Genomic DNA, 19,516 nt, shown 5'->3' on the forward strand with positions numbered 1-19,516 from the left:
TCTACAAGGAGATTATATTCTACTAATAAAAATAAGACAGGTAAATCAATAAATAAAGCAAAATGTAAAATCTGATATTTTCTCATGATAAAGGGCTTTAAGGGAAATTTAAGAGACCAGGGGAGGCTTCAAGGTAGAGGAATTGCTGGCCCAAGATCCAGGCCTTGAAAGAATATAATATATTTCAGGTATGAGGACCATCTGTGCAAATACATAAAAGCACAATAGGGCAGGATAACTTTTATTTTTATAACTCTTTTATTTCCAAATATACATATCCTCATGTCTCCCCCACCTGCAGATCATCCCATGTGACAAAGATTTTTAAAAGAAAGATAAAAAATAGAGTTTACCAAAATTAACAAGTCAACTATAACTGACAGAATATGTTTTTATACATACACATGCATGTGTGCATATATACATACATACGTACATGAGTGTGCATGTGTGTATACATGCATGCATGCGTGTGTGTGTGTGTGTGTGTGTGTGTGTGTAATGTATCACACTTTGTGTCTTTGTCCTTGGTCAAGAAAGGAGGGAGGTAAGTACTTGCAACTTTTCTCTAGAGCCAAGCTGGGTCATTGTAGTTATAAGGTTTAGTTTCGGTTTTGTTGTTGTTGTTAGTCAGCCGCTCTCCCATTTTTGAGAGCTTACTGCTACCTTTCACTATTCTAGGCCCTCTCCCTCATGGCTCTTAGCTAATCAGCTGACATGTAGTATTTATTCTGCCTTACTTCTGTACTCCCTCTCCCTACTGCCTATGAGTATAGGCCCTCATTACCACCTACCTTAGAAATAAATACATAAACATAAAATACATTTTAAAATAAAGACGTAAATAATAATGTTCAAATTTTTTAAACCTTACATTCAAGATTCTCCAAAATTGGGTACCACATTACATGTTTAAACTTTATTCCTATTACCTTCCACATCCTCTGTCTTCCAGCCTAAATCACGTTACCACTTCCTCCACCCCACACCTCATCCCCCGCCCCCATCCTATCCTTAACATGGCTAATGCTTCCCTGCCTTAATTTATTTTTTTCCTCTATTTCCTATGCCAAGAATTTGTCCCAATACTTCCACTGCCCCTACACACAAACATGTTGATTTGTTGAATCCTTTCAGTTCAACCGTTAAATAAAGAATTTTTAACCTGGGATCTGCGAACTTTAAATATATACATCTAAAGATATTATATGGATAGCATATTTCTAGTAATCAAAAGATAATAATTGTTGACATCTGTATAGTGCTTTAAGGTATGTAAGACATTTTCCATACAGTATCTTATTAGATCATCAAAAACCATATGAGGTAGGTACTAAAGGTATGAAGCCCAGAGTGATCATGTGAATTGTTCATTTGTCATACATTTAGTCAAAGCTAGGATTTGAACCCAAATCTCTAGTGACTTCAAATTCAGAACTCTTCATACTACATCATGACTTCTTCCTCAAATAAAAGATGCTTGATGCAGTTTCATGAAATAGATACATCAAATATGAATCCTAGTTATCACTTATCTTACATGCACCATCTAAGTAAAATACCCAAAAGTAAACTCACCAATTGGCTGTAAAACACTAGAGCTCATTTAAACTATGTGTGATAACAGAAGTTCATTCATCAATTTTCTCACTATACTAAGAAAGATCTATCTCATTCTATTTTCTTATCAGAATATTGCATTTAGTAGAGAATTTTCCTGTAGTTCCTATTAAAAATAATTTCTTGAAAGAATCCTAACTATGGAATGAAGTTATCAGTTCACAGACTGAATTTTTTGTTAACTTAAATTTATACTATTTTTACAGATGTGTTGTAAGGAAGTTCCACTTATGGTATATTAGAATTATTTTCAAAGAACAAAACAAAACACCAAGGCACTGGAAACAAATAATAAATACATTGATCTCTAGGCATAGATACAATCTAGGCTAGTTATCAATCCAGTAATAATAGCATGAATTTTGTCTCTGACATTTCATGGAAAAATTCCTGGAAGAGTAAAACAATAGCTCAGAAAATAAGTTTTTTAAGGAATATTTTAATGAATCAAGAACGGGTACTCTTTAAGAAACTTAGTAGTTCAGAAATGATTACTTTAAAAAATATTTTTATAGTATTTATCTGAAAATAAAAAGTGAAAAGAAACATCTAAATGTGCTATTGAAATCATTAACACTTTAAAATATCCATAGGTGCATGAACTATAGAAGTAGAACAAGAATATAATTATAATCTGTAATTTGATCTCTTCCTCTCTCAGTTTGTCTCTGTAAAATATACTAACAAATGTTTTTTAGTTTCCTTAAAGAGAACCAAAATCCTGTCCCCTTACCTTGTGCAGCACAGATAGTCCATAACAGAAGTAAAACAATCTTTACTGGAAATCTCATTTTTTGTACGTGGAAGCAAGACACATTTAGGACCTAGATATTGCAGGTACCATGTAATGCTCTCCTCTGACTGCTCCGAGTGAAATCTTGTTTAAAACAGAAGTTGAAAATATGCTGCCTGAATAAAGTCCACTAACTAAATGTCCCACCTACTAGAAACTGAAGCTAAGCTAGGGGAAAAAAAACCCCAAAATAAACACCCAACAAATATCAAATCACAGAACTCAACAAGTCTTTTGTTCCTTGCCAGGGTATGAACAGAATTCTTCATGTCCTCCCACTCACTGTTAAAGTTGTGACCTCCACTCTGATTTGTCATTAAAAATACAGGCATGTTCTCAGATGGATTATTTTCAAGTTCCCAGGCTCTGCAACAAATTAAATAATGCTTTCTATATGTACCCCACCTCCCATTTACTGAAATTAAATGACTGCTTTATTAAACATATTCAAAAGGGGAGGGGGCAGTAAGAGGAAGAGAGGGGAAGTGAATAGGTTTTTTTTAAATCTTTCATTTACAGCCCTTCAGATTGACCAATACTTTCACAATCAACTCAGATAACTTATGTAAACTTTGGAAAGAATGCCATTCTGACCTATCCCGTTACCTCCTTCTTTAGCAATCCATTAATTTTATTCTCCACCCCAGTAACACTATATTTGTTTGTAAAGCAACTGATTCCCACTCAGTCCTAGCAAATTAGTGTAATAACCTAAATCACAAAAAACAGAAAAATCAGGGCTGCTAAAGATTCTGGACTACAAAAATCTGACAAAACAGATTCTTTTTTCTTTTTCTCCATGCAGTGTAATTTTATCTGTGTTTTATTGCCCAAGCCAATGTACTGTATTTTTTTTAAGTTAAATGAAGGTACTGGATTGGCTCTATTACTTGAAGGAAAAAAAAAACACACCAGAAAACAAAAGATATCTCACAAGAAAGTAAGTCACATTTGAAATCTCAGCCATCACTTGAAATTTTTAAATAATGCTCTCCAATGACTCCTATTTTAACATAGTATATTCATTCCAACTTTCCACTTACCCGTCTGAAACTGCCAACTTAGTTTTGCAATTATATCTAAAGCCAATACCAGAACACTTTTATAGGCTGAGTTTATCATTCATTCATTCAACAAACATTTATAAAGCGTTTACTATGCAAAGACACATTGAGAATAGAAAATTTACTAAGCTGAGATCTTGTTCATTACAAACAGTGGTCATAATTTGAATTTGGATAAATAAGAGGAAGATCACAGGGTCCTCACTTATAATTTTTTAAGTCCTAGTTTTTAACTTTAATATTCTCTTGATGCATTTCATATATTTGTATATCTTGGAGGGGATCTGGGATGTGAGGCAATGCTAAAATTAGAGCTAATGTGTTTGATACTTTACTACAATGCAATCATTTGCTACTTTTTCTATCATCATGTTTCTGTGAAACATTCATTTATCTTATCTTTTGATTCAATTTGAAAATTTTTAGAATTTTTCAAGCATTTTTTTCTGCCTTCCATCTCCTCAGCTCACGGAAAAAAAAAAAGAAAAGAAAAACAAAATTCCTGTGAAAGCAAGCATAGTCAAACATAACAAATTTCCATATTAGCCATTTCCAAAAGTATGTCTCATTCTGTATATTAGTTTATCACCTCTCAGACAGGAGGTAAGTTATAAGTCCTCTGGAATCATGATTGATCACTATGTTTGTCAGTGTTCATGTCTTTTTTTTTTAAGCTTATTTTTATAATGTGATATTATAGTATAAATTGTTCTTTGGGTTTTGTCCTTTATTGAACATAATTTTTGTTGCCAGTGATCATTGCTCTCTACCATTCTTTTTGCAGCTCCCACCTCTGTCCAACTGGAAATTAAAAAAAAAACCAAAAACAAACAAAAACCAACCAAACAAAAAACTTGTTCTTCCAGTCTTGTTTTGTGGTCTAATTTCCTAACCTAGTCTGTCATTATGTTCTTCATGTACTGAGTGTTAGAGTCTTTAAGAATCACAAGGACAGTTTGAAGTATAAAGCTGCAAATTTTCAACAGACCCAATGAGGTCTGATCAAGAGGACATCCTAATTTGTGTCCTCATAGATTGTCAGGCTCCAAGTTCCAATTTGAGTCTAGGCCCCACAGTGGCAGACTTGCTTCTAAGTGGTGCTCCTAGAAAGAGTAGTTAGTCTTAAACCCTTTCAGGTATCTGGAAGTTTTAGTAAGCTCAGGGTTGAGTCTATGATCCACTCTTGGTATGCTGCTTGCCTAGAACTCTGGGTCTGAGGTTCACTGTGCCTTTTATGACCTTGTTTTGCTGGACTGGCTAGGAACCCTGGGGGTTGTCTCTGGTACTCCCAGTGTTACTGGCCCACGTTGGATCTTTGGGAACTGAGAGCTATGATAACAGCTAACACCAGAGTTCAAGAATTTCTGTCCTATTCACTTCCTTGTAAGTTGAAATTTCCATCTTCCAATGGAAAGATGACCCATTATAATTATTCCTTCAATTTCATGATGACTATTCCTAGCTTTCTTCTTAGATTATTGTTGGAGTAGTTTGGGTCTGTCCTATGATCTCATGGGCATAAAGACAAAAAGATACAGGTAAAAATATTTCAAATATTGCCTTTTATGCAAGTAAAAATTAGTTTTCCTATTTGGGTTTATAAAGTAATAGTGTTATACTTTGGGTCCAATAAAGCTTCAGCTATGGGTTTACTTATTTGTTTATTTTTTTTTTTACTTCTTGCTTTTGAAAACTAGGAAGTTATATTTGAATAAAAAGAGAATGGAATTAGACAAAAGATAACTCCCCATATTAAACGAAAAGTTAACTTTAAATTTCTCTTTCTTAAGAAAACCTAGAATTTAATGGCACTAACTAACAACAGTGCATTACTCTAGCCTGGAGAACAAAAAACCAAGACATAGCAACTACTCAGTAGGGCATGTTGTTACTGGTGATGGTGATGATAATGATGTCCTTCTCATTTTTTCAGGCTTACCCTAATGTTTCCAGTGCTTTGAGCCTAGCCCTATGCTTATTAGCTCAATATTGGTTTACAAATATTGTCTATTAATAGTAAATAAATAGTAGGAGAATAACAGCGGGTTTGAAGCTTGTCCTGAATCCTGCCCAAAAAGATGGGAAGAATGAGATAGCACTGATAAGGATGATGATGGCGATGGTAGGTGTAGTGGTGGTAGTAATGGTAATGGTGTCAGAGCATCATCTCAAAGCTGTTGCACATATTGATAACTAACCCCGCTCCAAAAAATATTAGGAAAATTTTTTTAATTGGTATCACCATACAGAATACGCACACTCTCCAAAGTCTCTACATTGCCTAGGCTTATTTAAGATAATTGACAAAGCAAGTATTAAGGGAGGACAAGAAAGATGGAAGCTATAGTCAAGACAGACTTTTGTTGTCTAGATCTAGATGTTCGTCATGGTGGGCCCACAACAGAAAAGGTGCTGTTCTCTACAAGCGAAGCAAAATTGAAACAGCTCAAAGGAAATGTAGGACGTGCAAATTTAGAGAATCCACCCAAATGTTCATATGGATTATTTGTGCCTGAGTTGTGGTAGAGCATTCCAAATTCATATTGGTCTGACCAGCAATAGTCAGACACACTGAAACTTGACTCTAGCATGAAGTCATTTTGGTCCTTTTTGAGAATGAAGGACAACAACCAACCAATACATCCATATACATATTGCATATACATATACATATGCATGTGCATGTGCATGTACATATATGTACACATGCATGTTCTTTTTCAAGTTATCAGGCACTTCAGGCTTCTAATCAAGGCATTGCTGAAGTAGCACAGAATAGTCTAAAGTAGGCCAAGGGGAGGCAAAGTGATGTAATATTGTACTAGAAGTCAAGAAGACCTGAGTTCAAATGCCCCCTTGAAAACTAGTTATATGACCCTGGGCAAGTCGTTTTAACCATTCTAAGCCTCAGTTTTCTCATCTGTAAAATGAAGGGATAGACTCTACAACAGTTCTTCTGGAAAAGCTGAGACTGGATGCCTTGGAAGTAGTTCCCAAATACTAAGGAGCATGGAATTGTATTTCTTCCTGGCATAGTTTTTGCTTCAATGGGAATTTTAAGAAACTCTCAAGCTGAGGGGGAGCACACACCAAGAGGAGGGGTTGGCAGTATTTTTCCCAGCTATGGAGGACTACGGGATGGTAGATGTGATATAGTGACACTGCTAATTCCTCTCCTCAAACCCACACCTCTTCCTGGGAAACTGAAAGGTGAAAGTTATATCTATTCTGTGTTACCAAATGGTGCACTAATAAATGAAGGAATATTGTTAAAACAGATGATTCATAATTTCCTTGAGGTCAGCAAGTTACTGATTTTTGTCTTTGCATCTCCAGGGCCTAGAACAGTGCCTGCAATTAATAGATGTTTCATATGTATTTCTTGAACATGTTGAATTGAAAACCATGACAAATTTGCCATTCATATGTTAACAGAAGACCATACGAAACATCTATGATTGAAAAACACACAAGTACATGACAAGAACCTGTTCTAATCACTACCTTTGTCTTTTGGATTTCTTTTAGCAGAAACATCTATGCATTATGTACGTTAATTTGGCAATATTAGCTATAAAATCTGGAAGCATCAGGACCAAGCTTAGTTCACTGAAACTCAATTTTTAAAGCACTGAATATGTGTGAAAAATGGATAGAGAATAGGAAACCGAATGTTGAGTAAAATTAGCAGCAGCAATTTTTTTTTTTGCCTATTATATTCTGGAGATACAAATGTGTATAAGAAAAGGACCCTTTGAAGGATTTGTAATCCAGGTAGGGAGATGGGATATATACATAAAAAAGGCAAATAATAATAATAGCCAATATTTATGTAGCACTTACTATGTACCAAGCACTTTGCAATTATTAACTCATTTGATACTCACAATCCCTGGGAGATAGGTTCTATTATTATCCTATTTTACATATGAGGAAACTGGGCCAAAAAGAAGTTGAGTGACTAGCCCAGGGTCACGCAACTATTAAATGTCTAAGGCTAGATTTGAACTTAGGTCTTCCTGACTCTAGACCTAGCATTCTAGGTACTATAAAACCTAAGAAGTCATATGCTCAGGCTTAAATGAGTGGGAGAGAGAAAAAATACTTCAGGTATACAGATGAGAAGGGGATCATGGAATGTTGAGGCTGTCCAGAAAGACTAGAATTGGGGCAGACCTTAAAAGAAAACAGAACTAGGGTTAAAGAGAGCAAAGGAATTATGTAGGAGGAATATTTGACAATAAGAAGGGTTAACTTTTGATGGACGCTGAATGAATATTTCTATTTAATTCAGTAAGGATTTATTAAGCATTCTTAGATGTCTGGGGATGCAAAAAGAAAAAGAAAAACCCTCCTCTTCAAAAGCTTACAATTTACCATGATCAATATTCTCATAATGTTGCCCTGACTAATGTTGTTTTCACAATAATATGAATACATTTTATCTAAAACCAGACAATTGTGATAAATCGGAAGGTCTAGCTAACCCCTCGTAATATTATTTTTTCTAATATTATGCTTCTTTAGAATCAATTCATGATTTTAGACAGGATAGTATTTCAACATTTCAAGGATGTATAATTTGGACTCCAAGAAGGTTTATGGGTTATAAGTTATAATTCCATTATAAATTGCGAAATATAATTTAACTTGAAGGAAGTGAAGAGACATTCAAAGTTGCTGGTTTTTTTCAAAGGGGAGGGAGGAGAACTAGCAGATAGACATTGCAAAATGACTCAGTCTAGTGGTTGTGAGAAGACATTAAGAGCAGCTATTCTCTGATGACATATGGCATGTTTATCATTCCACTAACCTACTGGATCTCTGCCACTTGGAAATTATTTGTACATCTGCTCAGATAGACACAATTGGTAGATTCTGTTTGGAAGTTTTGCTAATGGTATTTGCATCTGACACATCCTTTCAATTTACTCTTTATGTTTATGGCCTACCTTAGTTTTCACAGCTTCATAAGTATATCCCTGTTATAAACAGTGTCTTATCTGACTCCTGTGTTTATAGTTAAAGCTTCTGCCTAACCTAATCAGGTCTGAATTCATAGTTCCTTCCCTACTCAAGCTGGTGCCAAACCTGGATTGTCTATGCCCTAGTATATGGACAGTATTATCTTAAAATACAAAATATTGAATCTTGTTGAAATTTTCAATGGATTTAAAACAACCTTAGATATGAACTTATACAGATCCATAGCACTGCAAACTTTTTTAAAAATCACCCATCATTATGCATGGTATAGTGGATATTTAGAGGGTTTTTTAAAATCACCCATCATTATGCATGGTATAGTAGCCTTTTAAAAATCACCCATCATTATGTATGGTATAGTGGATTTATAGAGGGCTTTAAAACTGAGAAGACCTGGATTTGAGCTCTGCCTTTGATTCATACTGATTATGTGATCCTGGATAAATCACTTAATTTCTCATTACTCTGTCTAGGCAACTCTTTCAGACAACGAGTCACTGCAAAGGTGCTAACCATTATTGGTAGAGAAAACTTCCTTACTGGAGAATTCCATTTACTAATGAAATCATCCTAGTCCATCCCTATCCCTGTTCTTCCTAATGCCCATGAATTATATGATTAATGGGAATCAGGTGACTACAGAAGCAAGGTATGATTTAATGCTTTTTGTATTTGCATTACATGTTAAAATTTAGTGTTGTGTTTTCTGTTTCAAAACTAAAGTTTTAGAAAGTTAGATGATAGTTTACTGAATCATGTCAAATGACGACTCTAGAAAAAAAATGAATTGTAACATGCCTTCATGTGTTGAAGGGAAATGTTTAAATACTCAATTAGTATGTTGAAGGGATCCAAGTTCAGGTTTTAGTAGATAAAATACAAATCTTTTGGGCATCATATCAAAGAGGAGGTTCCAATTTTTAGTTTGATCTCTTATTTAGATGTCTTATTGAATCCTGCTCTTAAAAGAGAAAAAAAAAAAGAAAAAAGAGAAGTTCCCAGTAGGTGAAATGTAAGTTAAGAAAGAAAACCTTTGACTGAAAAATGGAAATTTTCCCAAATTTACAAAGATCACAAAAATGTAATTCTAAAAGAGCTTCCCAAATCACAGTTTTGCACAAAGCCTCTTCAATCTTGAAGTAAACAGAAATACTATGGTTTGAAACTCAATGTATTTCATTTAACCAACAGGGGGAGCACTCCACTGATTTCCTGAGAATGCTATCCAGTTTTCTAATTTAAACATTTTTGCAGTCAGTTATGTGGTTAGAAATAATTTGATTATTGATGTGGTGATGATCTCCAATTCTTTTCACATTAAAATATAGCAACTTGAACTCTACCCAGAATAAAAGTGTCATTTATGGAAATATAAAGACTAGGGTATTACTTCTTGTACATAATTGACCTGAAAAATAAAATAGCCAATTATGTTTTGCTCCACTTGGTGCTTCTAAATCTGTCTCAAGAGCTGCCTAAAGTGGGGCATATTTTAATGATGTATTTATTCTATGGATTACAGGGAGGAGAATAACTACTCCAACATGAACATCATAGAATACTTTTTTTTGCCTCATCCAAGATCAAAAAAAGACATATCTGGACATTAGAACTAAAGATATAAATGACAGTAAGAAATTAATTTTCATATTGTAGTAGCACACCTCGGCAACAATTCCCCTGCTTTTAGGGAACAATGTTCAAAGCCAAGTGTGACCTATTCTTGAGGACCTAATGGTTGCAAGAGATTGTTGATAGAAACTCTAAACTAGTAGTATCTTACTAATAGCTAGGTCAGAATAAACTTCTGGGCTAGATGATGTCTGATCCAAGTATTTGTTTAATACTGCTGTCATTTTAAGATCCATCTACTGTAACGATGGATACATTCTCTCAATCTTGTGTAAATGGAGCTAGCTACAATGCAAAACTGAGATGGATTGCATGAATGACAAAATTATATTCCCAATCTAATCTTAACTATGACACATTTATAGATATGAATAAAATGCATGTGGAATGTGGAAAGTTGAGAATGCACTAGGATGTCATTTACAAAAATAACGATGAGGCAAAAAAGTTTGTCTAAGTAGTAAACAGACTAACAGATTGCAAGGAAGATGATTGAGTCAATTGCTTATCTACCATGTTGTGAATTTGAATGATACTTATTTTTCATAGAAAAAAAATATGGAGAAAAAGGATGGGCCCTGGATTTGGTTCTGTGATTTCATTGGAGGAGGGAAATTCCAGTGTAGAAATGCCTCCCACTGAATTAGCAACATATCTATTGTGCAGACCTAAAGCATTGCCCTGGGCACAGAGAAATTAAGTAATTTTCCTAAAGTCACACAGCTAGAGTCAGAGACAGGGGTTAAATTCACATCTACTTCACACTCTAGTTAGCTTTATAACCAGTATATCATGCTGTTTCTCAAAACCTCTTCTACTCTCTAACATACTCCCTTAATGCTGTCACACTGTTCCTCGCTGAACAAGACATCTTGGCTAGATGTGTTGCTTGTCTGGGATTTGCAAAGCATAATGAGTGTATGTAGTCCCCAGCTTGTGGACTAAGTTTAAATCTGTGACTAGTCAACTTCTAGGCTATTTCAGAAAGGACGGACCAGCAGAAAGTTCTGCTCCCTCTGAGTACTAACCATTATACCTACAATCTCCCAAGCTGCAGGATCACATATCTAGGCAACAAAACCCTCTCTCCACTTTTAATCCTTCAACAGACAATTTTGGAGTTCAGGAAGCAATGTCCCTAAAATCTCCTCTCAGAATGTATGTAAGCACAGTTTTTCTTCCAATCAATCACTTCTCTTGCAATATCCCATGGTTGATTGGAGAAGGAGGACATGGAGGAAGGAAAGAAATTCCTCCTCCCCTTCTAGAGGAATTCTATATGTGAGTCCTCCATAACTTAGAAGTTCGTTAAGAGCTGGAATCTTTACCCCAGCTCTCCACTCCATTCTCTCAACCAGAGACTGCCCCTCCTTCCCTACTCCCTTTAAAACTCTAGGTGTCTCCCATTTGCCTACATAAATGAGTGGGTGGAAATTCTTACTCAAAGGCAAGTCCATTGTCTCCGCCAATCATCAGTCTCATTTCCTGACCCTTTCATATGTAAATTAAACACTCCAAATCTGAAAAACTTTTTGCCTCATATCCTTAGAAACTGCAAATGTGCTTATTCCAGTTCTGATCCCCTATAATTTTATAAAATGGTTTGGAAGACTCAATTGATCAGGCTTCCCCTGATCAGCACCCTATCTTCTGCCCACTATGAAAATATGATGTTAAAGGAAAATGAGTTTCTTTTAGCTTTTAATTCTAGTTTAAATATACTTTTAAATTCCCATAGATTTTCAACAAACATAGGTGAAACAAAATGTGTATCAATAAGATATTAAATCTTGGAAAGAAATAGACTAAGGTCTTTTGTTTTTGGCAATAAGCCTGCAATTTCTGCCAAATCCCTTGAGCTCAGAAGTTCTGACCTTCAGTGGGCTATGTCAATGGAATATCAGAACACTATCCTGACTCTCTGGGAAGATATGAGGGATTGGTTTCCCTAAGGAGAGATCAAACTGGTCCAGGTCAAAAACAGAGCAAGTAAAATCTTTAAGGATGATCAATAGTGAGATGACTGTAATTAAACCCCTACACTTTCAGCTTTAGCGGATGGGAAAACCCAGTGTTAAATAAATAAATAAACATAGATTTTAAAAAAATAAGAGATCTATAATTTATCTTAGAGAGTTTCCTGAGAAAAGTTGTGATTTGCCCAATGTCACGAAGGTATCATTAGAGGTGGCATTGGAACTGAAGTCTCTGATTCCAAATCCCCTCTCTATTCCACATTGCCTATCAATGGTAATCAAAAAGAAACCACAACTACTTGATGCAGTTTTCATGAAATGGCTGTCTATAAATTGATACACTTTCCTGTAATGGAGATTTAAAGATTTCAAGCTAAATAATGCATAAAACTTGAGCTGGGCCTTAAAAGAATGTTATGACTTAGACAAATGAAAAGGAAAGCATTCTAGATGTGACAAAAGATATGTGGGTTTCATCAGATTTAGTTTACTCAAAGAAACCTCATCCCTGGGGCCTAGTATACCCTAATGGTAGGGGAAATGGTGCCCATGCTGTTTATATAATATCATGAAGAGATAGACTTAAAATTTGAAACTGGAACTCTGAGCAAAGTCCATTTAGGGGTCTAATTGTGGGTTTGGTTATTCCCTATTTTACTACCACTGGAACACTGTATATATCAGATTTATAATGGATCTTGATTCTGTTACCTGCTCAGTATTAAACCGTGCCCTGATCTACTAAGAATGGATTATCATGTACTCTTTAGTCACTATTGTTTAATTAATTAGTCATTTTATTCTTTATTCTTAATGACCTTTAATCTAGCTTGGATTCTATCTCTTCTTGCAGCATTTATTTAATAAAAGGCTGTTATATAGCAAGCAATTAATAACCAGAACCCCATCATACACTAATAGACAGAGAAATGGAGGACACTGGGCCATTTTAGTGAGGGTGTCCACCACCACTACCTCTCTCTAGGAGATTGGCAAATTAGTGACAAAATTCACCAACACAGTTTCCTAGGGTTATGAAAGGATGAGAATAATTTGAAAAAACCACTTGATTTTTCCCCAGTTAGTTCCATAGTCTAGGTACAGACTTCATAATTCAAACATGTTATGTGATATAATGGACCTGAGGATATCAGAAATTCCAGTTTCTGCTGTGTTGCAAATCTCCATTTCTCTTTCAAGGATATATTTATGCATGAGTAAATATGCAAAGGGAAGCTAGTTTGCACAGTGGATAGAGTGCCAAGCCTGGAGTCAGGAAGACATCTTCCAGAGTTCAAATCTGGCCTCAGACACTTAGTAGCTGTGTGACCTTGGGTAAGTCCCTTAACTCTGTTTGTCTCAGTTTCTCATCTGTAAAATAAACTGAAGAAGGAAATGGCAAGCCCTCCAGTATCTTTGCCAGGAAAACACTAAATGGAGTCATGAAGAGTCAGAAATGACTGAAATGACTTCACAAATATACAAAACCCTATTCACAATAAGTTTCCTTACTGTGAAGGCTAAGGAGGAATTGTCTCAGAGACATCCTAATACTCAGACTAAGTGGATGAGTTTAACATGACTGATCAAGTAAATCACTCTCATCCAAGTACACCATGATTCCTGCTTTCCCTACCAAGTTCATCTTATTCTCACTCTGCTTTCTGCCCAGTCAAAGGAAATTGTGATATATGTATACACACATAGATACATACATGTGTGCAGGTATGTGTGCACATGTATACAGATATTCATATACCTATATGTATCTCTCCATATGTATATTTAGTAAAAGTCACCAATACATTATATGTACATGTGTGTATATTTACACAGTGCTATGTATGTGCATATATTTGCATATGTATATATACTCGTGTATGTCTATGCAAATTGTTATATATGTATATACATACATATACTGAGTACTTTATGACAACTATATATACATACATATTAATGTGTGTATATACATATATGTATGTACTACAGTAGATAATATATATGTATATGTGTATATGTAGAAACATATATACTATTTATTATAGAAAAGACAGTCCCTGTTCTCAAGGAGGCCAACAACATGTAAACTGCTAGGTACAAACTATAAACAAGATATATACAAGACAAATTGGAAATAGAAGAGAGGTACTAACATTAAAGGGGATTAGGAAATGCTTCTTGCAAGGAAGCCAGGGTCCCTGAATAATGGAGGTCATGAGAATACTGGAATGCTGCATTTGTATAAACAGCAGAAAGTGTATAACTCAATATTCAAAATCATTCTTGTCTGGCTAAAACAGTCTTTCTACCTATGTCTTATGGGGAGAGAGAGACAGAGACAGAGAGAGAGAGAGAGAGAGAGAGAGAGAGAGAGAGAGAGAGAGAGAGAGAGAGAGAGAGAGCGAGTATGAGAGACAGCATATAATAAGCACTTACTCAGAGGAAGTGAACCAGGTTATATAAGATAGTCAGATCCATCTTCATGAACACTGCCAATTTTCCCCTGATGGTACCAGGCAAAGGATTAAAGACAGAGGTATGAGTCCAGGAGAGTGACTACATTTAGGGCCTGACATTTGCTACACAAACTGAATTTCTCATTCTTCTGGACAAACAAACATTCAATGTGAGAGATAGAAGGCCAAAAGAACTCTTGCCAGAAGTTAAGGCATATTAATTTTCACAGGGCCCAAGTCTCTTGGGGTCATTTAAGGAATATAAGTTCTTATAGTAAGAATTATGGGTACCCAATCAATAAAACAACGAAAGACTCCATGTGGAGGAAGGATCTCGGGCTCCCATAAGCAAAATACATCCAAAAACAAGAGTTTTAATGAGAGTGCAGTACATGGGGATCTTACTGTGCATGGAGCGTTGAAATTTAGACTACCCTGAAAGCACTTGAAATAGCTGAGTTTATCACTTAGCTAGAAAGGTAGGATGGATAGGGAGATTGGCCCTGTGATTTCATAGGTATAGGGATCTCCCAGATGAAGAAACTGCCTCTATCAACGCAGGTTGGTATCTGCTCTGTAATGGAGTTTTAAAGAGTTGTCCAAAACATTGAGAGGTTGTAACCTGCAAAGTGTCAACTTAAAGTCAAGTCTTCCTGGTTCCAAGGCCAGCTCTTTATGTAAAATGTTATGCTCCTTTTCAGGAAGAATAATGACTTTAAATTAAAAACTACCAGATAGTTGACCTTCCTTCTTCCTGTCATTGAACCAAGGTAAACTTTTCTAATCCCTGACCCTAACTCCCCCTCCTTACTACACACAGAGATCTTAGAGTGTCCTGGATTTTTCTCTCCCTGGTCAGTGCTTTGGAGTTTTATACTGTGTGGACATGAGCTATGTAATGTGCTTGTACTAACTGATATAATATGTTAGATCTTCCTTTTTTCACAGGGGAACCAGACAATGTAGTAGCACAATAGCTAGCCAATCAGGAGAGCATCTGATGCCCAGAGCTGCTTGATATACCCGTGATCCTTTGCAAAGTAAACTTTAGCTAAACTTGGAGAAACCTGCAACTGCTGAAACCAGTCCTGACCAACTCAGAGTAAAAAGCAAACATCTTGCTTTCTGATATCTAAAGAACCTGCTTTCTAGTTTAATGCATTTATAGATATCTTCTCCCTAGACCTTCCACTTCTCAATTTATTGTGTTTCTCCCTTAACCCTGACTTAGCCATAAATACCTCAAAAGTCTTAAAAACCTCAAATATGTGTAAATACTTTCCCACTCCCCTCTGAGCAGATGAGAATATTGTCATTTAATCCTGTTTGCCTTAGTTTCCAAATCTGTAAAATAAACTGTAGAAGGAAATAGCAAACCCCTCCAGTATCTCTGCCAAGAAAACCCCAAGTGGGGTCAGGAACAGTGAGACAAGACTGAACAACAAGACTAATTTGAGACTTCAAATACCTACTATGTTGCAGGCACCATGCTAAACATTGGATATACAAATAAGAAAATCAAAAAAAAAAAACCCTTTTCTCAAGGAGATCACATCTTATTAGGGAGATGGCATGTACATCTATAAGTATGTTGTTTGCAAGTCTCTATGCTAGCTATTGCTAAAGCTGTTGATTGCTACTCACAGAATGGCTACACTCCTAGAAGCCTATAGCACATTCTGAAGTGTTGGATAGATCCCTCTATTTCTTCCTCAAAGCAATGATGTGGAGGAGGGATTTTCAGGAAAAGCAAATAGCTTCTCAGTTCAATCCATTTTGCTTGGATATGGCCCTACTCAGGTAGTTTACCCAGCTCAGATAAATTACTCAGTGAGATATGGGAAACCAGGAGATCACAGTGGGGACAACCAGAGACCATATTAATAGATACTCAAATGATAAACAGTCAACAACAAGCATTATTTGATAGAAAAGGAAATCCAAGAGGATCAGAGGGCTTAACTGGAACAGATATAAAGTCAAGAGCTTATCACAGTTCTGCACATAGAGTTTCAGTGCTATCACACAGGGATAACGGAGCTCAAAATCAGGTTACAATGAGATGCTTGCTTGAAAAACTGCAGCCTTGTTCTGATTATTAACTCCATTCACCTAAGCCTTTTGAAGCCCTCACATGAATTCTTGCAAATTCAAGACAAGAAATTCTTGCCCAGACAAGAAACCATATCTAAAGGAATTTCTTCCTTGGTGCTGTGTTTTCCCCATTGGTGACTGTCCCATGTAGCTGTCTATTTCCTTTTGTAGCGCCAATGTGATATTCACAGTGCCTAAGGCAGCCATGAATATACCAGCACAATTCTGAATCATGAAATACTACAAACTCTCCATATAGAAGGCAGAACCAAAACATTTATTCAGACACCAGAAAGCCAAATCCATCATAGTAACAAATATCTATACATAATAGCAATGCAGAGAACAACACCATCCCCAAGCCTTCCTTCTGCTAGGCTTCCCACAAACCAGCTCCATTAAACACATCACAAACAAGCTTCCCTTAAATAAAATGCCCTTCTCATACTCACAGTCAGCTGTGAGCTTGCCTGCATCCTTCAGTTCTGACTGTTCTCCCACTAATTTCCTCTCAGCTCTGCTCTAACTCTGCCTCTTCTTGTCCTACTCTTCTTGCTCCACCCCTTCCCGTTCCATGTGACTTAGACTTATGTGACTCAGGCTTCCATGTGACTTAAGTAGGTCACATGAGCCTACTAATGGATGGGAAAGATCTTCCCGTTAATGTAATAAAATTATATTAACAATAGGCAAAAATGCATTATCAATATGCCTGTAGGACAAACAATAATTCACTTCTCCCCAGACTTCCCAAGTGTGTCAATCTAATCATTCTTTCTTCTGCTATGGAACTTGGATCAAATCACCTTTACCATTATTCCTGGAAGGATAGGTTAATCTACCTCCCATTTATGTGTCACCAGTCATTTATGTGCTTTGTTGTTGTTCCCTTGTTTCAGTCCTGTCTGACTGTCCCCCACCTCATCTGGGGTTTTCTTGGCAAAGATACTGGAGTGCTTTGCCATTTCCTTCTCCAGATCACCTTACATAACAGTAAACTGAGGCAAATAAGGTAAAGTTGCTTGCCCAAAATCACAAAGCTAGTAAGTATTTGAGGCTGAAATTGAATTGTGGTCTTCTTGTCCTCCAGGCTGGTGTTCTATCCACTGCCCCACCTAACTAGCCTCTTTTTTGTGTTGTCTTCCTCAATTAGAATACAAGCTCCTTGATGATTTGGGAGATATTAGCACTGGATGGCCCAGCCAAGAAGGTGCTGTGTGCTCTATGAACAAAGCAGAATTGAGGTAGCTCAAAATAAAAGTGTGATGCACAACCCCAGATGTTCACCTGGACCATTTGTGTTGAACCTGTAATAGAGCATTCTAAGCTCATATTTGTTTGATCAGCCACAACTAGACATACTATAACTTGATTCTAACATAGTGATGTCATTTTGGTCCTTCTGAAGGACAAAGGACAACAACCAATGCTTAGGTGTGATAACAGTTCTCAATAAAAGATTTTTATTCATTCATTCAATGAGCTCAGCCTCACAGGAGGGACAAAGAGATTATTCAATGGAGTAACCTGAACAATGAGGTTACTCATTGGTTGCATCATTCTCTCCCTTTCAGTGACCTCTTTTTTCTCCCTTCCCAATTTGCTAAGTTTCCTTCTATCTTCACTTTTCTTTTATGAAAACCAGTCCTCAAGAAAGTAAGTAATAAGTACTGCCATAAAAGTTTCAACCAGAAATTTTTAATGAAAAAATTCAGTACAACAAAATGAAGGTCTTTTATCTGGGTAGAGGAGTTGCATCGTGGGAAACACACAGCAAGTGCTAGAGTATCCAACAAGGGGGCTAGGAAAATGGTTTATCTAGAGTACCAGGACAGAGAGAATGACTAGGTTGTCGGGAGGAGAGGTTAGGTAACTCACAGTTTCACCATATAATTTGTTTTTATATACCATACAAAAGTCGATAGAGAAAGCTTAGGAATCCAAGGAGAGGAGAGTTTAAGAGATTTACAAAATAATCAGAGGTTAGAGTGACTAAGTCTGGTCAGCCCTAGGAAACCAGGTCTGGAACAGTCATTCTTAGTCAATTGTGTGTGTCAAAAAACATATCAAGAATATCCCTTTCTGGGACATAAGGTATGATTGAATTTTGTTTCCACAGAAATCATAACTCATACTGGCTACTATCAGAGACAAAACTGCTTATAGAGGGCAGTGGAGGATGTTGGCCACCTGACAGTCAACATATCTACTATTTTTGTTTTCCTTTAGAGAAGCTCTTTTCCTGTATATCAAAAGAACTGCCAGGCCATGTCTCCTTCACAAAAAATGAGGATGAGATCTGTTAACTAAGACGGGTCTCAGGCAATGGAAATTTTATCATTGATATCCTGGGTTCAAATCTTCAGACTCATGCTTTGTCAATTCTTTTAGCAATTCTCATGCTATCAGATGCAAATAGGAGGAATCTAGAGGCAATTTTTGACCTTTCCTCTGAGTATAAAGAAAAATGAAAATGAGATGGGAGGGGAAAACTGAAATGTGGAAATGAGAAGATGTAATCAGGGGATGGTATTTAGTGAACCTTGGAATGTTGGTCAATGGAATCCAAGGCAGGAAATTCAAATCTGGATGAATTATAAAAGGGCTTTTGTAATTATGTTAAAGTGTGCTTGAGCTTGGCTCTTTACAAGGGCTTAGAGGCCAAGTCAATTGTCATGAAATAAAAATCTTTTTTTCCAAATTCACTCATGGTCAGGTGGAACTCATAGTAAGATGTGATAACATTTAATATCATTTTTGGACTTTAATAAGGGTCAAAGCTTGAATTAAGAAAAGCCTGGACCTAACAGTCTCTTTGCTCTCTGAAGTAAACTCAGAGAATACCTCTTCCTATGTCAACAAGGCCAGATGGGGCTGATTTAGCATTCCTTA

At 36.3% G+C, this 19,516-nt stretch overlaps 1 protein-coding gene across 2 annotated transcripts in view; it reads right to left on the reverse strand.

Annotated features, from left to right (window-relative positions):
- Nucleotides 1–2,670, reverse strand: part of CFH (complement factor H) — a 113,799-nt gene extending 111,129 nt beyond the window's left edge. Inside the window, exon 1 of one of the 2 annotated variants that reach the window (XM_072648316.1) lies at nt 2,354–2,670. In XM_072648316.1, coding sequence (XP_072504417.1) covers nt 2,354–2,411 — 58 coding nt within the window. In that variant the 5' untranslated portion in view covers nt 2,412–2,670. The remainder of the gene's footprint in view (nt 1–2,353) is intronic. The other variant, XM_072648317.1, reaches the window with a different exon arrangement.
- Nucleotides 2,671–19,516: the final 16,846 nt, after the last annotated feature.

The sequence above is a fragment of the Notamacropus eugenii genome, chromosome 2 (assembly GCF_028372415.1).
Source record: "Notamacropus eugenii isolate mMacEug1 chromosome 2, mMacEug1.pri_v2, whole genome shotgun sequence".
Lineage (NCBI taxonomy): Eukaryota > Metazoa > Chordata > Mammalia > Diprotodontia > Macropodidae > Notamacropus > Notamacropus eugenii.